The sequence below is a fragment of the Neovison vison genome, chromosome 2, assembly GCF_020171115.1.
Source record: "Neovison vison isolate M4711 chromosome 2, ASM_NN_V1, whole genome shotgun sequence".
Lineage (NCBI taxonomy): Eukaryota > Metazoa > Chordata > Mammalia > Carnivora > Mustelidae > Neogale > Neogale vison.
The window spans coordinates 153,408,272-153,431,590 of NC_058092.1; the positions used below are offsets into that span (position 1 = coordinate 153,408,272).

General features: G+C 42.0%; 1 protein-coding gene across 2 annotated transcripts in view; it reads right to left on the reverse strand.

Annotated features, from left to right (window-relative positions):
* The window catches only part of MAP3K21 (mitogen-activated protein kinase kinase kinase 21), a 55,945-nt gene that overhangs the window by 13,496 nt on the left and 19,130 nt on the right, over nucleotides 1-23,319 (reverse strand). For both annotated transcript variants that reach the window (XM_044239351.1, XM_044239349.1), the window contains exons 3-6: nucleotides 20,794-20,942; nucleotides 18,949-19,124; nucleotides 10,867-11,107; nucleotides 3,250-3,372 (exon numbers count right to left, since the gene is read on the reverse strand). In XM_044239351.1, coding sequence (XP_044095286.1) covers nucleotides 3,250-3,372; nucleotides 10,867-11,107; nucleotides 18,949-19,124; nucleotides 20,794-20,942 — 689 coding nt within the window. The remainder of the gene's footprint in view (nucleotides 1-3,249; nucleotides 3,373-10,866; nucleotides 11,108-18,948; nucleotides 19,125-20,793; nucleotides 20,943-23,319) is intronic.

Genomic DNA, 23,319 nt, shown 5'->3' on the forward strand with positions numbered 1-23,319 from the left:
CAGAAGGAATATCTCTCAACAAAATAAAGACCATGTATGATGAGCCCACAGCTAACATCATCTAAAAGCTGAAACTTTTCCTCTAAGATCAGGAACAAGAGTGCCCACGCTCACCACTCCTATTCAACAGAGAAATGAAAGATCTCTGTTCTGAAAACTGGAAGATAGTGATGAAAGAAATCAGAGAAGACACAAATAAATGGAAATGTATCCTGTGTTCATGGATTGGAAGAAATGATACTGCTAAAATGTCAATACTACCTAAAGCTACCTATAGATTCAATGCAATCCTATCAAGATTCCAATGGCCTTTTTTACAGGAGTAGAAAATCCCTTTCTAAAACTTATATGGAATCCCAAAAGACCACAAATAGTCAAAGAAATCTTGAGAAAAAAAAACAAAGCAAGAGATATCATACTCCCTGATTTTAAGCAGTGCTCTAAGTCATCAAAACAGTATGGTACTGGCATAAAAATAGACAAATAGACCAACAGAACAGAACAGAGAGCCCAGAAGTAAACTCCACCATTTATGCTCAACTAATATTTGACAAAGGTGCAAGAATACTCAATGGAGAAAAGACTCTTTAATATTCACATGTAAAAGAATGAAATTCAGCCCATATATTATAACCACTCATAAAAATTGATTCAAAATAGATTAAAGACTTAAATGTAATAGATTAAAGACTTAAATGTAAGACCTTAAACCATGAAACTCCTAGAATATAAGAATAAATATTTTGACATGGGTCTTGGCCAATGATTTTTTGGTTATCATACCAAAAGCACAGGCAACAAAATAAAAAATAAGTGGACTACATCAAACTAAAAAGTGTCTATACAGCAAAAGAAACCACCAACGAAGTGGAAAGACCTATCGAATGGGAAAAAATATTTGCGAACTATATACCTGGTAATTGGCTAATAACCAATATATAAAAAAACACAGAACTCAATAACCAAAAAAATCAAGTAACCCGATTAAAAAATGGCAAAGCTCTTGAACAGAAATTTTCCAAAGAAGACATATGAATGGCCAACAGGCACATGAAAGATGCTCAACATCACTAGTAATTAGGAAAATGCAAATCAAAACCACAATAAGTTGTCACCTTGCACCTTTTAGAATGGCCACTCTCAAGAAGACATGACATAACAAATCCTGGCAGGGATGTGGAGAAAAGGGAACCCTTGTGGACTGCTGGTGTGACAGCAAGTTGGTGCAGCCACTATGGAAAACAGTATAGAGGAGCCTCAAAAATGGAAAACAGAACTACCATATGATTGAGCAATTCTACTTCTAGGGATATACCCAAAAGAAATGGAAATACTAACTTGAAAAGATATCCATACCCCCATGTTCATAGCAGCTTTATGAACAATAGCCTAAACATGGAAACAACTCAAGTGTCCATCAATGGATGAATGGATATATACACAATGAATGCTGCTCAACTATTAGAAAGAACAAGAGCTTGCCATTTCCAACAACATGGATGGACCGAGAGGACATTAGTCTAAATGAAATAAATCAGACAAAAAAAGACAAACACTATATGATCTCACTTACACATAGAATCTTAAAAAAAAAAAAAGAAGAAAAGAAAAAAAGAAAAAAAAAAGAAAACTGACAGAAAAAGAGATAAGACTTAAAACCAGAGGTGTAGGGTAAAGGAAGGGGGAATTGGAGAAAGGTGGTCAAAAGGTATAAGATAAATTATAGTTACAAGATAAATAAGTACTGGGAATATAATGTGTGGGATGACTATGGCCAACACTGCTGTATGATATAAAGAAAAGTTAAGAGAGTAAATCCAAATAGTTCTCATCACAAAGAGAAAAAACATTTTACCTTTTTATTTTTTTTTCTTTTCTTTTTATCATATCTATATGAGTAGATGGACGTTAGCTGAACCTATTGAGGTAATCAATTCACAGTATACATAAATCAAATGATCACACTTAAATGTATACAGTGATGCATGTTAATTATTCCTCAATAAAACTGGGAAAAAATATAACTACCATACGATCCAGCAATTCCACTCCTGGGTACTTGAAGAAAACAAAAATACTAAGTGGAAAATATATACGCACCCTCAAACTCAGGGCAGCATTATTTAGACTAGCCAAAACATGAAAACAACCTTAGTGTCCATCAACAGATGAATGGATAAAGAAAATGTGGTATATCTATACAATGGAATGTTATTCAGCCAGAAAAAAAAAAAACAATGAAATCTTGCCACTTGCAGCAACATGGATGGAGCTCATGCTAAGGGAATTAAGTCAGACAGACAAATATTGTATAAGCTTGTTTATGTGTGGAATCAAATTTTTTTAAAAGAAGAGCTCATACATACAAAGAATAAATTGGTGGCTACCAGAGGCAGAGGGTAGACGAAATGTGTGAAGGTGGTCAAAAGAACAAACTTCTGGGTATAAAATAACTAAGTCATGGGGACAGAATGTAGAGTGTGGTGACTATAGTTAGGAACACTGTATTGCATATCTTAAAGTTGCCAAGAGAGTCAACCTTTAAAGTTCTCATGATAAGAAAAATAGATTTTATAACTATGCATGGTGATAGATGTTAACTAGACTTACTGTGGTGATCATTTTGTAATACATTTGACTCTTGAACAACATGGGTTTGAACTGTGTGGGTCCACTTTTATGTGGACTTTTTTCAGTAAGTACAATATAGTCTGATAAATGTATTTTCTCTTCCTTAAGATTTTCTTAATATTTTCTTTTCTCTGGCTTCCTTTATTATGAGAATACGGTATATAATACGTATAACATGCAAAATCTGTGCTCATTGACTGTTTCTGTGATCAGTAAGACTTCTAGTCAAGACCAGGCTATTAGCACTTAAATTTCTGGGGAGTCAAAAGTTGTATGTGGATTTTCCACTGCACGGCACGGTGGTGAGCACAGAGATGGTGAGCAGCCCTAACCCCCCACGTTGTTTCTGGGTCAACTGTATATACAAGTATCAGATAATCATGCTGTATGCCTGGAATTAGTATAAGGTTATATGTCAATCACGTCTCAATTAAAAAAAGAAGAAGAAAATTAGACTAAGAAATGTAAAACCAACTTTTGTTTTCTGAATAGTTGTGACACCTATTAAAGTCACGTGTTAGTGACAGTGAGCAATGGTACATGTTTGGTTGATGGAATCCAAGTCAGTGAAGGACAGAAAGCCCCAGAGGAGCCCCCGTGCCCCGGGGGAAGGCTTACGCTGTATCGCTCGGAGCCGAGGGATCACTGTGGGGCTGCTGGGTGGGCTGGAGCCGTTGCTGTTCACACTCTTCCGTTTGTCCAAGTTGGGAGAGGCCTGGACGGTGATTTTATGCTGGAAGTCTGTTGGATAGGCAAAGAAGTGAGAATTGAGAGTTCATGGTTTTAGGCTCTATTCACAGGCACTTTGTCAGTACAAAGCAATAACAGCAAAATCTGCCGGAGGGTAAGAAGGAGGTATCTCGGGGTCTGTTTCTGGTTTCCTTCTTCTCTTCCATTCAGGGCTCGAGAGTGAATAATAATCAGGGTCTACAAGGGTGCCTGGGTGGCTCAGTTGGTTGAGTGTCTGCCTCAGCTTGGATCATGATCCTGCGGTCCTGAAATCGAGTCCCAAATCAGGCTCCCTGCTCAGCGGGGAGTCTGCTCCTCCCTCTGCCTCCCTCTTTCTCTCATGAATAAATAAAATCTTTCAAAAAAATAATCGGAGTCTAGGATATGTTAGGTATAGTCAGACACAAAGGCACAGACCAATGGGACATTACTGAGTACTTGCAGAACCTAACCATCTTCTAGGAAGGAACATGACCTTGGTGTGGTCTAACACCGTGGAAAACAAATTTGAAAGAGGAGACACTGCGGATTTCAGTGAGTCCTGGTTCTGCTACAGACCATCTAGGGACCTAAAGCCAGTAAGGAATCCTCTGAGCCCATCTCTGCTACTGTTGGACAGAAACAACCAACACTTCACATCTCTGCTAGTGGTAATTAAAACAGAAAATGCTGGTTCTAGGGGGTCTGGAACATGCTTCCCCCCAAAACCTTCCCTTAACCTATTACATTTCTCCACGACTGTCTACTCTTCATCAAACCCAGTAGAACACTCCAGTCTGTTTCTTTAGGTCTTCATTTCCTTATGAAGTCTCCCCTGTCACATCAAACTTATGTTAAATAAGTTTTTATGCTTCCCCCCCCATTAATCCACCTTTGACAGTTTGACTTTCAGACCCAAACGGGGACCCTAAGAGGGTCAAGGAAAACTCCCCCAACCCTGCCCCGGTTAAAAACACTCCACAGTCCTAGGACCTCACGGTCACACGGACAGCTGTCATGGAACTGCATCCTACAACTAGGAACTAGGGGTACCGTCACCAGAGTGGAAGAGGAGAGTGTCTGGGAGAACTCTGTCAGCTGTTGGAAAGTCATCAAAACCTCAGGCGTAGGTAAAAGAAATTACTCCAGGGCACTGCGGGGCTGAACCTTTGGATTTTCTAGCAGCTGTTTTTACAGCTCGGTGGGGGCAGAGGTTAACTTGTAGGTTCTGTCTGGTGATGATGCAAACAATTTCCGTCTGGTGTGAAAGACAATCCCAAAGGTTATGGCTTGTGGCCACACTGGGCACTAACCCTGTTTATATTTAACCTAGAAATCTAACCCTAACATTTCCTTATTCAACTGCCCGTAGATATGTAGCTCCTCAAATTCCCACTGAAACCAATTTTAACTCGTTGTCCTAATTACTGGCGAGTTGGATAAGACTCTTTGACACGGGTTCATTTCATATTTGCAAGAAAGCTGTGATTTTCCTTTTTGAAGACTGTACTTTACATTTTAAAGATCCTGAAAGAACCACCTAGTGTCTGACATGAGGAAGAGCTGGAACCCGGCAGGCAGACATGTCTCTGGTCGTCCCTGCTGCGCATCTGGAAGTGTGTAACATTGTCTTCCTCCCCCTGACCCTCCGCAACCGAGCGCACACAATGTATCCTGTCCGTCCTGCGCTCCAGAGTCAACATCAGAGAGAGCTCTAGCTGAGAAGCTTGTGCGCCAGCTTCTGGAAGCAGCAGACTCCGCGTGTCAATACCAGCCTCGCACTTGGCAGCCACCTGAATTTTCAGGAGGCATCTCAGTTGTCTCCACGTGCAAAAATTGAAAGTAAACCACAATTTCTACTCTGCAGGACAGTGCTGAACAATTAACTAGAAAGTACAGAGAACACTCGGCTCAGGGCTCGAGGCTCAGCACGGAAGCTGCACTGATGCAGGTCGGTGACTCTTTCTGTTCTCCGCACGCCACTGCCACTGCCACTGCCGTCCCATGCTGCAGGAGCTGCCGCGGCTCCCTTCCCAGCTTCCAGCGTCTGCCCTGGGTCCCTCAGGTCTGGCTCACGGCAGCCAGATGCATTTTAAAAATGTATGCCAGCCCACGGCATCCCCCTGCTGACAAGTCTTCAAAGGTTCTGCATTACTTAAGTGACAGAGATCAAAGTTGTCACATGCTGCGTAGGGCCCTCAAGTCTGAGTCTGGGCTCTTCGTGCCTCCCGCTGCCCTGTTCTCCCGTCACTTGCCGTGGTCTGAACCGGGGGGGTTGGCAAACTTTACTGTAAAGTGCCACAGAGGAAATGTTTTACACACCGTGGGCCACATGGCCTCTGTTACACGTACTCAAATCTGCGGATCTCGTGTGCAATTGGTCGTACACGATACATACATGTGTTCCAATACAACTTTATTTATGGAAATGGCAATTTAAATTTCATATAATGTTGACGTGCCATGACCCACTGGTCTTCTTTTTGAGTGTTTAAAAGTGCATAAACCATTGAACCATTTTGTGGGCTGCACAGAATGGGTGGGGGGCTGGTCTGGCTGACCCCTGGACAAACCACAGCGGTCTTTTTCAGTTCCTGGGAGGAACCGAGCCTTCTCTGCCTGTGCTCGCTGCCCGTTCTCTTCCTCACCCTCTGTATTCAATCAGTTCCTAACTTCAAGTCTCATTCTATTTTTTTTTTTTTTTAGATTTTATTTGTTTATTTATTTATCTGACAGACAGAGATCACAAGTAGGCAGAGAGGCAGGGAGAGAGAGAGAGAGGAAGAAGCAGGCTCCCCGCTGAGCAGAGAGCCCGATGCGGAGCTCGATCCCGGGACCCTGAGATCATGACCCGAGCTGAAGGTAGAAGCTTTTTTTGTTTTTGTTTTTTTTTTAAGATTTTATTCATTTATTTGACAGAGATCACAAGTAGGCAGAGAGGCTGGCAGAGAGAGAGGAGGAAGCAGGCTCCCCGCTGAGCAGAGAGCCCGATGCGGGGCTCGATCCCAGGACCCTGGGATCATGACCTGAGCTGAAAGTAGAAGCTTAACCCACTGAGCTACCCAGGCGCCCCTCAAGTCTCATTTTAAATGTTACCTCGTTAGGATGACTTCTATGCTCTCCTTAGAGCAGGTGACACCTTTCAGCTAATCACTGTCATATGACCCTTCTCTCATCGTAGTTAATAATCTTAGCGAGTAAATGAGTATTTAATTATTAGCTTTGGTCTCACTCCCCTGCCCCCAGGACAACGTCAGTTCTTGGGGCAGGGGCCAGAAACCTCCATCATGGCAGCACCCCACCGTGGGCTGGCTCACTGCCCCGCCCAGAAAAGCTACTTTGGAAATCTTTGCTGAGTCAATATTTTCTCTGTTTAAGATTATAAGTAACATAAGGGCAGAGATCCTGTTTATTTTCTCGTAATCCCTGCTACTTGATCATGGTAAATCCGCGAGTGTTTGTTGAATGAGAAAGTGGTGTAAGGTTTTGCAGTAGAATCAAACGGGAGCTTACGGTTGACAGCTGGAATGTAGCTAGCAGGGTGAGCGGTGGTTTGGAAGACAAAGTGAGGGGAAATGAAGGAGCAGGTAGGCGGCTCCTCCCATCTACCAAGTGAGAAAAATGAAAGATCTGACCTAAGTGGAGAATGGATGCAAGAGAGCAGTTTAGCAGGACATGGTGACGGACTGGATGTGGCGGGGGAGGGGGGAAAAGTAAAAGAAAGAATTACCCTTACCCATAGACACGAAAGAGTTTATTTTAGATTGAAGCGCTTTGTGAAGGTTCAGCTAGCCCCGTGACATGTCAGAACATTCTGGAAGCAAATTGTTCAGGAGATGCCAGCCCTCAGAACACGGGGGCCGAAGGCGGGTGTGTTCTTGCCACCCTCAGAACTAGAGAACCAAGTCACAGCATGTGAGCCAGAGACCAAGGGGAATGGATGATGGCAGGGTAACCTGCACAGAACGTTGGTGAGAAGAAGGAGGAGTAGCAAAGACACAAAACTGGATTTCAACGATATCTAAGCTTCAGAGTGCTTCTGATTTTCTAAAAAACAAACAAACAACAACAAAAAAAAACACCCTAATTTCTCTCTCTCAAAAAAAGGCACTCTTGATCGTTGTAAACATAAAATCCTTTTTGTTATAAATATCCTTGTCCCTATAAAGGGGGGAAAGGTTGACTCTGTCCCCATTATGCGTTTAGGAAACAGGCTGGTGTTATTTTTCTTTGAACTTGAGAGAACAGTTTTCTCATGGCAGGTTATCGTGAGGTCCACAGGCTTTGGGGTAAAACCTACACTAGTATTTTTACTGGCAATGTGTCATGATAATCTCAGTGGGAATGATCATTTTGGCCCTGAAAGTAGTCGCATTTGCGTGCACATACACTGACTCTCACATTTGCACATGAGGCAGATGACTGGGTGGGCTTTCGGCTCGCTGAGTGGTTGAAATTGGAACGCCATTGTTTTAGAAACCTACCAACTTCTGAAGCCTTCAAAGCCTCTTGGCCTTGTTTTATATGTTCTAAAAACATAACTTTGGTTTAAGATAAGCATAATGCAGAGTGAATGATAGAAAGTGGTCACAATAGGAAAATATCTAGCATGATCACGTTTTCTTCCTACAGATTCCAAGAATTCATAAAATATAACTTAAAAACTCTTGTCTTAGATTATATTTCCTCCTTTTATAAGCATCTATCCTTATTTGGTCAGGGCTCCATGAAGGATTGCTGGTGCGAGGACCTACAGTTGAGGTTTCTAGCAGTTTGTCATCATAGCTATAAACAGCAAGAAGACAGAAGTTATCCTCAGTGATTCTGACGGACATAATTATGCTGCGATAACTATTCACACTTAATAACAAGGCTATGAAAGAGGCACAGGCACAGATACCAAAAGCCAGTCTGTAGGTGTCTCAAATATGTTTCTGAGAAAATTTTTAAGCTAGTTGAACATGGAGAAAATTCCTGCAAAAGGGGTTGGAGGGATTTGGTACACTGAAAGGAAAGTGTCACTGCCATTCAACCTACTGCCAGTGTTTCTTCTTTAGTAGTGTACCATTCAATAGTACTAACATTTGGTAACTCAAGGAAATTTCTAGCAGACAGTAACTTTCTTGAACTTAAGGCATGAATAACTGCTTTTACTTCTATCCTACGCCAAACTCCCGAAGGAGAAAAATAAGTATTGTTAGGGTTCATTCTTCTCCTTGGATCTTTGGATATATATCCTGCTTTGGGACATTGTGCAAGTAAATTGTGTGTGTGTGTGTCTGTGTGTGTGTGTGTGTGTGTGTGTGTGTACAAAGAGTTGGGGGATTCTAAACAAAAACAGTTTCCATGGTGTTAACAGTGTGACAACAATGTAGCACCACCTTGTGGCCAGAAGAGGTATATACCACACTAAATCACAGCAACTGAATTTCATTCTTCCAGGTAGATTCCGATTATAGCAGGTTTTGGGGGGTATGTTTTTAAATGGAATCATTTATTAAGTGCCACAAGGTATATAAATGTGTAACTAAAATTCCCAGAGAGAGAAAAGCCAAATAGTGCAGTTCAGGAATAACAGAAATCTAAATGTATATAATATACAATATAATATATAAAATATTAAAAATATGTATTTCTATATACTATATAAAATAATATAAATCTAAAAATAGTCAAATGCACTCTATCTCCTTGGAATGAATATGAATATTGGCCAAACACGATTTGAGAAGAAAAGCAGGAGCGAAAGTGAACTCAGGAATCCTGAAATATGTACTTTAATCATCTGACCGCTGAAGATGAAAGGATCCGTGGAATGATTTAATTTTTTTCTCCCAAATTTATTCTCCATCAACTTCTTATTGGCCAGCTCCCGAACCAGTGAATAGTAATCAGGATAACATTGTCACCACACAGATAGAAGGCTGCTATAGCTAAGAACTCAAGAAAATGCACATGGAGTGCTTCTCTGGATTTTTCTATCATCTACACTTGAAAGCAGAAGCCTCTTCATAAATAAAATAGTCTATTTTAAATTATGTCTGACATGCAAGATAGCACAGTCCATGGTCCCCCAAGTTACCCTTTGGCTAAAAAGCAAACATCAGAAGAGAACCTGAAAAAGTATATTTTTTTCTCCCCCAGAGAGGTCAGGTATAAAATGAGTAAGGAGCCACAGCCTATCCTCACTTCAGCAAACCAAATAATCAATAATGTATACTGTATACTGACTGCCATGTATCAGCAATTTTCTGATCAACTGAGGGTTTCTGCAATAACCTGGAAGGTCACATTGTTTTGCAAGACTTCCAGTACTTTGTGATAAGTAATTTTACAAGACAATTTACACATACTTTATATATAAAACCAAGCCATTGATACAGTTATTTAAAATCAGTTTCCATGCCATTAACAAACAGCTTAGGAAAACATTAGCATCCTTAAAGGGACTCTGTAATTAATATACAAGGAATTCTCTGTAATATACAGGTGGAGACATAAGGAGAATAGATAAATAGATATTTAGTGCACATTCCATAAAAATGCAGCCAGCTCTCATTCTGTCACCATGTCACCATTCTTCCCCAGTATTAGGAGAATCACAAAGTATGGTGGTGGGGGGAGGGGTATTCGGTTTTTCCTTAAATCAAGTATACCATGTATATTAAATAATGTAATTTTACAAACTGATCTGTTTGCTATTTTCTATTCTGTTTAGTTTCTTCTAATGTATTACAACATTTAAAACTGTCATAATGTTTTAAAATCCAGGAAGTATAAAAATGAACCAGTAAATGTAGAGATGTCAGGCAAACAATTAAAGTATTTGATGTATTCTGTTGAAGCTACGAACAGCACCTTCAATGCCCCAAGTGAACTCAGTTACCAGATGACATTGTAGATCTTTGTGGAAGCAACTGAAAGACGAACTAGCAGTAATTCTGTCATTCAGGATTTTTTCACCACACCATGCTATGCTGGTTCTGTGCCATGAACTAAAAAGGAATTCTCCTTTAATTTTGAAAGGAGTAAATCTATGAATCCACTTACAGATAAGCACGCCCAGAGCTAACTTCTCAGGACACAATGTGCTGTAAGGTGTGACTGATGCTTTTCGCACATGAACGTGACCATGAGTCGGGTCATTATGTTATGATCAGAACTGAAGCAAGCAAGTGAAGATACTTATTCAAGTAATGTGTTTTTTTTTTTTTTCCAATCTATACTCTTAAGATTTTATTTCTTTACTTGAGAGAGAGAGAGTAAGAGAGATTACAAGCAGGGGAGAGGGGCAGAGGGAGAAGCAGACCCCGCACTAAGCAGTGAGCCCGAGGCGGCACTTGATCCCAGGATCCTGGAATCACCACCTGAGCCAAAGGCAGATGCTTAACTGACAGAGCCCCCCAGGCGCCCTTCACGTAATGTTTTGCAATCTCAGTCTCCCACTCTTCCCGGTGCTAGAGAAGCAAAGCCGACTTCAGGGCTGACATTCAAAACTCTTACGAAACAGGAGGACGAAAATCATACCTGAAGGTAAACTGATTCGATGGCCGTCTTTGAGCTTCAGCCGACTTCTCCTGAACTTTCCCTTCCTCTTCTTGACATTGGGCTTCTCCTGGTTTAACTGGAATATCAAAATGTTCAGCTCCCGCTCCAGCACGTCGATCTCCCGCTCCGCGAGCTGCTGCTCCCGCCGCCTGAGCAGCGCCTCCTGGGACTTCTGCTGGAGCGCGGCTCGGGTCAGCTCCTCCTCTCGGGACCGCAGCTCCTGGGCAGAGAGCACACCTGCCGTGAATGAGAAGCAGGGGCTCCTGCCCTTCAGCCCACCCCCTGGCCGCTCCAGTCCTCCTGGGACAGATCCCCTGGCAGTCAGGACGGTTGGAGCGGAGATCTTTCTAGCACAGCACTTAGACGACAGCTAAAGCTGTGCATGGGTTCCATCAAGGGCTCTCAGCCTTTGGTTTCCAAAAGGCATCACAGATTTTTTACAGCTGATTTTAACATTTCTCTCTCATCTCTGGCCTTTATAAATCACCTGACATATAAAATGTACATTAATGTGGAGCAACAAAATACAGGTGGGAATGACCCTTTTCCAAATAAAGCCCAAGTCAAAGCTTGGCTAGGTAAAGGGTAATTGTTCTCCCCACAAAAGATGGCATTTCAGATTCCTTTACTTTGGAAGAACTTCTTGAGGTTCTTTAAGAATTTGCACAGAGATTGAAACATCACGGAGGTGAGGTTAAAGGAAAAACAAAGCTGATGTGTTCAAAGTCAGCTGGAGGCCCATCAGAATTGAAAATGAGCATCTCTAAAATAAGTCAATGGGAAATGAACTTTTTAGGACCCCGTGGGTGAATGCAAACTATCACGTTACAGGCAGATCTCATGTATGAGCTCATAACATCCCGCTGCCCCAGTGCTTCCTGACTAAAGTCTAGCTTCCTCTTGGTTCGGGTTTCAGAATTATTTAAGGTTATAGAAAAATCTATGAATTGAAGCATATAGTTAATCCTTGAACAACATGGTTTTAGGAGCACTGACCCTCCCCCCACCATGCCATCTAAAATCTATAAATAACTTTTGACTCCCCAAAAACTTAACCACAATCATAGCCTACTGTTGCCAGGAAGCCTTAGTGAGGACATAGTCTATTAACACGTATTCTGTATGTTGTATATGTCAGACAGTGTATTCTTACAACAAACTAACCAGAGAAAAGAAAATGTTATTAACAAAATGAAGAGAAAATACATTCACAGCACTGTATTTATTGGAAAAAGCCATGTATAAGTGGACCCACATAGTTCAAACCCATGTCGTTCAAGGGTCAACTGTACTTTTGTTCTTGTTAGGAAAAAAGTATTCAATAGTAAAACCAAGAGCTCTACGAAGTCTTTAAATCACACTTCCATTCTTTTTTCATTTCTATAACATGATCCGTCCTTCACCAGAGACATACATGGTCTTTTCAGGGCTGAGCTACTTTCTTTCCTTGATTACCTGCTACTAAATCAAACTCTCACACAGAAATCAAGGCATTTGCAAACTTTCATTTACACTGCTCCAGAGAATTTAATCGTAGACCATCCTAATACTAAGATCTTTGTTAGAAACCAAAGACACCCTCTCAGGTGGAGCTTCGGGCCGGGAGCTCTGAGCCTCGGACAGACATGGCGCACGTTTATAAGCAGGCCACTTTGCACAGCCCACCTCAGGAACACTGACACATGAAAGGACACTACAAAACAAAGCGCCTGGGAGAAACCAGAGCTGAACCATGGGACTAAAAGTCCACTAGTCCCTTGGACTTTTTACAGGTGGGCTCAAAGAATATTTGGAGGCTATTCATTGGTACCATTATCATAGAGGAAAACGCAGAAGACCCTCCTTCTACAAATAAACATCATAATATCAAGAAGAGACTAGGGAACTCTAAAAAATGAAACAAAAAATTAATCAGATCAAACTAATCCTCAATTTATTGTAAATTGACCAAAGTGGGCTGAAACTCACCTTTGAAACATTCTTTAAATTTATTTTTTTCTAAACAAACTTCGTAAAATTGCAAAAGCAAAAATTTACTTAAAACCAATTAGGGCAATTCAAGTTACTTCTGGTAATATGTACCAACTGCTTCTTATTTATAAGCAGACCAATATTTTTTTTTTATTACATTACTCTGGACATAAATTACTATTTATTACAAGCAAAGGGGAAAAAAAGTACGTATTAGAAAAAAATTCTGGAATCTGTTATTTAATTGATGGACTTCTCCAACCAGTTTGTCCAAACTGGAGATCTTACCATCATCTATCTGGGGACAGAGGACACCTTCCAATCAACTTCCAATGTCTAACTCATTACTATCTGCTCTTTTCTTAAGATATGACTTTTCAGTAGTATTGGTATCAATCCAATTAACTATTGTGAAATGAAATGGCATGGGGAACAGATAAGGGCAGCAAATTCAATTAGGCATTTTGTGTGTTACTACTACAGAACCTCAAGAAGGAACCATATTTAATTCCAGGTCCCCAGGCTAAAATGTGAATCCCCTGGCAATGGTTTTACAAATTAAAAAAAAAAAAAATCCTTTGCCCAAGACTTCATAAGAGAAAAAATAAAAAGATCAAAAAGAAAGCAGCCAAAGTACTCTTCCTTCTGAATGAATTTTAAAAAACATTCAAAAGTAAAAGAAAAAAAAAAAGGCCTGGGGTTTTAGAACCCCTTTGAATACTCTGAAATTATGAACCACACACAAAAATTCTTTTGGTTGCTGAGATTTCTAGGCAGTAATATTTATTTAATTGCTTGGCGCCAGCCATTCTAGTAATGGCAAACCCAGATTCCTGGCAGTGGATGTTAATCATTAACAGTGACATGCCTTCTAATAGTGCTTCAAAAACAGGTGCGTGCTGCCACCCAATGCACAAAGACGGACCCGTGAAGATAAGAGGCCAGGAATTTAGGGAGGAACGGCTCTATGCGGAGGCTGAAGTTTACTGAGTAACGCAGAGTACCGCCAAGTTACTGACCATTAATTCCAAGTCTGATGCCTCCTACCTTAAGCAATCAGTGAATGAGAAAGGGAGATAGTGCACGTAGGCTGTGCCTTTGACTCTGTCTAAAAAGATGCAGTTAGAAACCTCTGAGGAAAAAAAAAAGCATTAAATATTCTCTTTAATTTTAAGTCAGAGGCTCATGAGATGCCATGAATGCTGTATTTTCAAGGGGCACCGCACCAAAAGAATATAGGGAGAAAAAGTAAAGGCTCTGCCAGAGGATAGCTCTGAAGTATACCCAAAGAATAATAAAGAAACTACTATAAAGCCCCAAAATGGAGAAAGAGCAGACATGCATTCCTGAAGCACGCTTTTTGACTTTTATGCCACATACATAGTAACAATTAACTCACTGGGTATGCTTCTACCCTGCAGTGTCATAAATAATTATCAACAATGTAAAATAAATAACTGAAATAAATAAAAATCAGCATTATTAATACTATCACCTCTAAATTTTAAATCCTGTGATTTCTTTAATTTTTCTTCAAAGTCCACTCCCTTGCCCCAAATCTTCTTTATTTTTACTATTAAACATCTAATCTTCGAATTCCTGAGAACAATTTGGGAAAGTGTAAAAAGAAAAAAAAAAAGTCAGTATTTTCTCTATTACACTAAGTCAACAAAATGTATTAAAGTTTCCCAAAAAACGTAGTAATAATATCACGAAAAGTGGTCCTTCGACACAACGCGAGATTTACCGAGTAATCCCGTCAGGTCATTTTCAAGCATTTTATTGCTCAGAGGAGCCCAGTCTCCCGCCTGTCTGGCCCAGGGAATGGTGTGGCCGCTGGAACCTGCTTCAATTTGAATCATATCCACCACTTTCCTCGGCACTAGCCAAGCGCTAGGCACTGCTCTGAGCACTCCACACCCAGCACTCAGTGAGCCTCCCCGCACCCCCGGGAGACAGCAGCCTTCCTGTGACACTTCGTGGTGGGGGTGGGAGGGGAGCCCTGGGCAGCAAAGGGTAGAGCCCCCATTCCAGCCAGCTGCCGGGCTCCAGGCACCACTTTGCCGGACTGCTGAAGATTTTGGCTCTCTGCTACAAATGTGTATTTACTAAAGGGCTGGGGGTCTGTCCGAGCTTTTGGAATCCTGTTTAGATATCCCCTTGGGGCTGGGACGCTTGCATCCCCGGAGGGAAAGAAGCGGAATGCAGTCTGCCGCACCATTGTCCCTCAGCTCTAAGTGTTGGAAAGTTGGTGGTTTGGAGATGTTTGAATCCTGGGAGCTTTCGTCTGAGAAGTCCTACTTCCAAACTCTGAAACAACAGGAAGCATAGTTCCCCCCCTTCAAGCTCCTCCAGGATTCCATGGTAGCCCCCCAAAGCACCACCCCCTTGGCCACCCCTACTGTTCTTTGCCCACACTGGATGGATTCCCAGGTCCTTCTCCTGCTTTCCAGGCCATCCTCCTTGGGGGGGCTCTTTAAAACCCAGTGCTGACAATCAAACCCACCATCTAATGTTGCATTTGCCTGTTTTCTATATCTTTTTAAAGATTTTTATTTATTTGTCAGAGGGAGAGAGAGAGAGCAGGGGGAGAGGCAGCCAGAGGAAGAAGCAGGCTCCCCGCAGAGCAAGGAGCCCGATATGGGACACGATCCCAGGACCCTGGAATCATGACCTGAGCTGAAGGGAGCCGCTTAACCAACTGAGCCACCCAGGCATCCCTGCCTGTTTTATATTTTTAAACTCACAAAATACTGAAAGCTCCAAGAAGGGACTGAATTACCTACACATTTACTACTTGAAAAAAAATGACTTTAGAAGAAAAAATTACTAACAGTTTACAAATTTCTCTTTAGTCTTTATTGTAATCATTTAAAATCATGAAATATTTAAAATATACTACAATTAGAATAGCAAATAACCATGCACTCACTATCAATATTTAAGAGAAGCTAAGTTTTTTGTTTATTTGTTTTTTAAAGATTTTATTTTTTTGACAGACAGAGATCACAAGTAGGCAGAGAGGTAGACAGAGAGAGGAAGGGAAGCAGGTTCCCCGCTGAGCAGACAGCCCCATGCGGGGCTGGATCCCAGGACCCAGGCGCCCCCACAGAGATGCTAAGTTTTTAAGCTGATCCATCTCAGGTGGCTGCAGGCTGACAGGCACGGACTCTAATCTTCTCCCTGCCCCCCTGCAGATCTGCTAAGCCTCAGCTGCTTTCTGTCCTTCCCTTATCTGTACCTTCAGTCTTTTTGTACATCTGAGTGGTGGTGTTTTGTAAACGTACATAAATGGCATCTAATGTAACTATTTTTCCACAACTTGCTTTTTCCACTCAATCTTGTGTTTGAGATTTCTCCATGTTGAAACATGCAGCTAGAATTCATTGGTTTTAACTAGTTTGCAGATTTCCACTGAATCAATACACAGCGGTTGGGGTGTCTCTTCGCTGTTAGGGATACAGAGGCTGTTCCCAGGTTTTCGTTCTCACAAACCACGCTGACGTGAACAACAAAAATTTCCCTGTGCATGCGTGTGGGACTCTCTCAAGAACATACAAGCAGAAGTCAGACAGCGGAGTTGTACACGGCTTCGACAGCACGAGACTCAGAACAGGTTTATAATACACCTTTTAAATTTCCTTTTACAGGAATAATGTGATAATGATAATAGGAGCATATTAGGAAATATTACGCAAGTTAATTTACTTCCTATCTGCCTTGTGCTGAGTACTTTGTTCAGAGCTGTGGATGGCAATGAGCAAGAACGGGACAGCACAGCGGATTAACTGACTGCCGAGCAGAAAAGGCAAACCAAGGACAATGAAGCAAGCGAACAGTAATCTGGCAGGACTCAGCACAGCCCTGACGAGGGAGGTATGGGATGCCGGGACACAGTCCATCCAGTGAGTCCCGGTAAGAGAACGGAGCTGGGCAGCACTAACCGTCAAGGAGCCGGAAACTGTGAGGTGGGACCAAAAGTGAGGGAGGGGACAGTCTTCTGGACAGAGAAGAGAATTTACACCAAGACCTAACGTCAAGAGCATGGTGTCAGAGGAACCAAAATTAATTCAGTATGATTGTGACAAAGTGTCCTAAATCTGTGAGGACAAAGGAAATTCATAAGGAAAGGGACTGGCCACTGAAGAAGGATGCTCAGATCTGCACTGGAGGTGGTGGTGAGGGGAGCAGGGGGGAGGTGATGAGTGAGGACTACGGGGACGAGGGCAGGGATTCCCACTGACGGGCTCTGTCACATAGGAGACCACTAGAAACATCTTCCAAGAACTCTAGTCTGGATAGCTATGAGAAGAGCAATCCCATTATTTAAAAAAATTTTAATTATTTTATTTTATTTTATTTTTAATTTAATTTAATTTAAATTTGAAGAGTAGGTTCTGACTTCAGTGTCTCGTGGGAAAAGGATGCCAAGATACATAGTTGGCCCCTCTTAAAAACTTGTCAGCGAGATCCCAAATCCCTAGCCTGGCCTTCTAAGGACCTCAAGGATACAGACTGTCATATCCCTCTTTGTACCCCAGGACTCTAACACTGCTCCCAGCCCACAGTGCACAGTCAACACGTTTGCTGGGGAAAACAAAACAATAACAAAACGTAACCTTGAAATTGAGACCAACGTCCCACTAGATACATTTTTAAATTACATGTATTTTTAAGAAAACAAGTTGCACCTTGGGGAATACCTATGACAAGCCTTGTATAAATTCCCAGTTCAGCAAGACAACGGTAGACGTCAGCTGCTCCAGAGCAGCATGTGGACCTAAGTTGTCTTGGTATCGCACACAGTACTGTATAGTCTAACTGGGGAAAGGCTTATGTACATATACTCACACTACAACTTGCTAGTCCTGCCCTGACCTTTGCACTTGGGCAGACTGTAGGCCTTTGAGATGTAAAAGTCTAGAGATGCAACACAGCCACGCTACAGAAGGCCAAGGAGCTTTACCGTGGGGTAACAGGAATGGGCAGGTGGACTCTGTTGAGAAAGCACTACCGCCTTCTTCAAGAGAATTCTACCATTTTAGAATCACAAATGTGTGAGGCATAAAAATTCCTCCCTGGACAATGACACAGCTTCATAAAGGTTATCGAGAGCCTGCAATGTTGGACTTTGTCCGGACACTGACTGCACATACAACAGAATTTAACCTGTTGAACAATTACACACTCGAGCAGAATAAACCGTGATTCATCGAAACACTCAAGCGCTACAAAAGTGTCTTTAAAAAAGTGAGGACTGCCGCGGTAGCACAGAGCCGGGCCATCCATGACGGCGGGGTCCTTCAGGGCTGTGAGCCTGGTCTGTCACCAGGGGGGACCACGCGACCTGAACTCACTCCCCAACCAGTCTGCGTTCTGATCCCGTGTGCCTTCCCGTCTCATGTGTCACCGCACACGGTGGCAGCCTTGCCACATTGAACATGTATGTTTATTTTGTGCTGCTTCTTAAAATATACAAACCAACCAGAGCTTAACTCATTGTATTAAAAGTTCGAAAATTACACACTTTCCCAGTTTCTCTGACAAAGCAATGCTTTGGAGATAAAAGGTTGGGTGTGGGGGAGGGGGAGTGGGGAGGAAGAGGGCTAGCACAAAAAAGGCTTTAACCAAAAACTGTAAAAAAAGACACCTTTCATTTTTTTTTTTAGCTGTGTTATGTGAGTCACCATACAAAAAGACACCTTTCAGACAAACTGTGACTATTGAATATAGAATATTATATGATACCAAGAATTGCAATTGCTTTTTAAGGTAATAGTGGCAAAAAAGTTATTTCTAAAATTCTTACCAGTTAGAGATGCATACTGAGGACTTAAAGGTAAAATGACATGAGTCGAGGATTTAATTTAAGGTACCCCATTTTTAAAAAATGATGATAATAGGAAAAAAGATGAACAAAATGACAAAATATTGACAATTACTGAAGTTGGTTAATTTATACAAAGGGCTTAGTATGCTATTCTCTTCTTTTTAAAAATTTGTTTTATTTTTTAAAAATTCCCCTAATAAGATGTTTTCCATAATCTTCATAAATGTGGGTACGTTATGCAATTACGACAGATCTCTCACCTTCTCCTTTGTTCTCAGTTCATCAAACATTTGTTGAATTTCCAGCTTCCAGTCATCTTGCATGGAATGAAAAGATTCTTGAGGCATTTCGGTCATAACCGTCCCTTCAATAGCTGTCAGTTGTTCAAGAATTAAGGCAAACGAAGGACGAATGTGGGGGTCTTGTTGCCAGCACTCTAAAATCAACAAGAACCACATTAATTCCCTTTCTCAGCATAGTTTGGATTATCAGCCCATGCTGATGGTGTCTGCTGGAGATTTTAAAAGCCAACTGATAATGGTTTTGAAAGTTTTATTCTACACAGTGACCAGGTCGGTGGCATGCATAATATTTACTATTAGATAAGGCTCCTGTTGTTTATCTTCTACGACGTTAATATGTGGGTGTGGGCGGTTCGTGCCTTACCGTGAACTCTGTTTCGGGAGCCTAGGCTGCTCTAGCCAGGGGATGTACAGGTACAGAGTTCTAGAACTCGACCCAAGAAAACTAAAGTTTCTAAAAGGTTATAATCACAAGAAAGGTTCTAAGAAATGGCCTAATAATGAAGGAAGGTAACTAGCTGCTTGCAAAAGGAGTCAGTTAATTTTTAAAAGACAAGAATGAAATAGATAAGGTCATGGCAAAACCATGTTGGTTAGGATCATAAAACATTTTTGATCATGAGGTAGAATTTAAAATAGCAGGGCGCCTGGGTGGCTCAGTGGGTTAAAGCCGCTGCCTTCGGCTCAGGTCATGGTCTCAGGGTCTTGGGAACGAGTCCCGCATGGGGCTCTCTGCTGAGCAGGGAGCCTGCCTGCCTCTCCATCTACTTGTGATCTCTCTCTCTGTCAAATAAATAAATAAACTCTTTAAAAAAAAAAAAAAAGAATTTAAAATAGCAGAATGGGGGCACCTGGGTGGCTCAGTGGGTTAAGCTGCTGCCTTCGGCTCAGGTCATGATCTCAGGGTCCTGGGATCGAGTCCCGCATGGGGCTCTCTGCTCAGCAGGGAGCCTGCTTCCCTCTCTCTCTCTCTGCCTGCCTCTCTGTCTACTTGTGATCTCTCTCTGTCAAATAAATAAATAAAATCTTTAAAATAGCAGAATGGAACCAACTAAGCTCTGTCTTTGAGTGCTACTGGTGTACTTGGTGAAAACTTCATTACCAATTGTCCGAATTTTGTACATAATTGAGTCACTGATGCAACTAGATGGGTTTTTAAAAAGTAACTTAATCCCTCAGTACTTTACCTGACATCTTAGAGTGAAGAAAATGTTTCTAATTCATAAAACAGTATAGTTGCTTACAAGCATTTGTAAATTAGAATCCTAGAAATTACTTTTTTTTTCATTTCATTTATTTATTTAACAGAGTGGGGGGACACAGCAAGAGAGGGAACACAAGCAGGGGGAGTGGGAGAGGGAGAAGCAGGCTCTCCACTAAGCAGGGAGCCTGATCCAGGGCTCAATCCCAGGACCCCGGGATCATGACCTGAGCCGAAGGCAAACACCCAAAGACCGAGCCACCCAGGCGACCCTAGAATCCTAGAAATTACTCTTTCACTTAAAAAAAATAGACAGACTGGGTACCTGGGTAGCTCAGTGGATTAAGCCTCTGCCTTCAGCTCAGGTCATGATCTCAGAGTCCTGGGATTGAGCCCCACACTGGGCTCTCTGCTCAGCAGGGAGCCTGCTTCCCCACTCTCTCTCTGCCTGCCTCTCTGCCTACTTGTGACTCTCTCTGTGTGTCAAATAAATAAATAAAATATTAAAAGAATAAAGCCCTTTAAAAATAAAATAGACAGACGTTCTCCTGAGTGAGTCCCGTTGCCTCCACAGACACACAGAAACTGAGGTGCACAAATACCTTTCATGAGCTTGGCAAACGGCTCTGGGCAGGTGGATGGAATGGGCAAAGTGAGCTTATTGACGGCCACCCCATAGGCCACGGCGAGCCCGTCGATGCCACGGTAGGGGACTTCTCCTGTGAGAAGCTCCCAAAGCAGGACTCCATAGCTGCAAAGTAAAATTGCCATAAAGTAACATGGGTTAAATGATGTCTGTTCCTTACAACCTAAGTGGTGGGATAAATGCATCAGAGCCCTCATCCAGCTCTGATTAAGAATCTTCTCTTCCAACAAAAGTGCAGTAAGTGGCACTTACCCCAAGACGGGAGCGGGGGCAAACCCCTTTCAGTGAACCTCCCAAACCCAGGTATGTACACACCTTCCCAGAAGTCAGTTATGCATTCATGACAGGAAGTAAAACTATCCACAATATTGCTGAATAGTTATTGACAAATAAATCCGCAGGGGCCTCCTTGTGCCGCAAGTAGGACAAAACACCTCTTCTTTGTAACTTTGTATCCATTATTACCTTAGTTTCCCTTTACCCTCTTCAAAACATAAAGTACAAATTATCTTTTGTTAATACATAAAATGCCACTCACTCCAGACATCCCATGAGATTTTAAACGGAAACACACAGGCATATAACCAACAGTCGTATTCATTTGCTTTACTTCTACTAACATAATTCGTACAGTCCGATTTACTTTTCTAATTTTTGAAAACATCATTAGATTTAAGTTTATCAAAAAATGGGCAGAAGATATGAACAGACACTTCCGCAATCAAGACATACAAATGGCTATCAGACACATGAAAAAATGTTCATCATCATTAGCCCTCAGGGAGATTCAAATTAAAACCACATTGAGATATCACCTTACACCAGTTAGAATAGCCAAAATTAACAAAACAGGAAACAACATGTGTTGGAGAGGATGTGGAGAAAGGGGAACCCTCTTACACTGTTGGTGGGAATGCAAGTTGGTCCAGCCTCTTTGGAGAACAGTGCGGAGATTCCTCAAGAAATTAAAAATAGAGCTTCCCTATGACCCTGCAATTGCACTCCTGGGTATTTACCCCAAGGATACAGATGTCGTGAAAAGAAGGGCCATCTGTACCCCAATGTTTATAGCAGCAATGGCCACAGTCGCCAAACTATGGAAAGAACCAAGATGCCCTTCAACGGACGAATGGATAAGGAAGATGTGGTCCATATACACTATGGAGTATTATGCCTCCATCAGAAAGGATGAATACCCAACTTTTGTAGCAACATGGATGGGACTGGAAGAGATTATGCTGAGTGAAATAAGTCAAGCAGAGAGAGTCAATTATCATATGGTTTCACTTATTTGTGGAGCATAACAAATAGCATGGAGGACAAGGGGTGTTAGAGAGGAGAAGGGAGTTGGGGTAAATTGGAAGGGGAGGTGAACCACAAGAGACTATGGACTCTGAAAAACAATCTGAAGGGTTTGAAGGGGCGGGGGGGGTGGGAGGTTGGGGTACCAGGTGGTGGGTATTATAGAGGGCACGGCTTGCATGGAGCACTGGGTGTGGTGAAAAAATAATGAATACTGTTTTTCTGAAAATAAATAAATTGAAAAAAAAAGTGACAGATCAGTGAATAAAGACTCAGCTAAATGGAAAAAAAAAGTCTGAAATTTAGAGTAGTAACTTGATTCTCATTTCTTATGTTTGTTGCTTACATAGAACATTAAAGCATCGTTTCAAAGAGAGCAGACAGAAGGCAGTAAAATACGCCTAAAGAAAAGGCAGAACAGCTCAAAATAACGCCCCCAAAAGGCACTGAAATTTGGCTATGGAATTGATGTCTGAATCTCTTTGATTACCTCCTGATCTAAAGGGATATGGATACTCGGAGCATCTTGGCTATAATAGGACAAGCTGTCTCTGAAGACCTGGTCTGGAAAGAGCTGGAAACCCTCCAGACTCCAGGTTCAGGCCACCCCAGATCTGACAGCCTCTCATTTAAAGACCTCGCCATTAGTGCCAGTGGGAATCTAGACTATCTACTGAAGACGTTCAGGATAAAAATGTAGAAATGACATAATGTGCCCAGTCAGTGGGGTCTGGGGATCCTCCAGCTGATGTTCTACCAGCTCTGAGTGAAGGTGTATGAGTCCCGAGGGCCCTCAGTCCGGCTCCTTCCCTGAGCAGGTGGAGTACCAGGGCACCTGGTAAAACAGCCAAAAGACAGCTGGATCTGGAAGCTCAGGACTTGACCTTGGTTTCGGCTCAGGTCATTATTTCAGGGTCATGAGTTCGAGTCCCATGTCAGGCTCTAGACTCAGCACAGAGTTTGCCTAAGTTTCTCTCTCCCTCTGCCTCTGTTCCTCCCTACCCCATGCTCACATACCCTCTCAAGTAAATAAATATTGGAAAGGAAAGGAAAGGGAAGGGAAGGAGAAAAGGGGAGGGGAGGGAAGGATCACTACTTACTAGCTACGTTTCCACTCACAGAGGCCTTAACAGCTGATTGTGAAGTAGGTGATCTATTCAGTAATAGCGATGTCTACTCT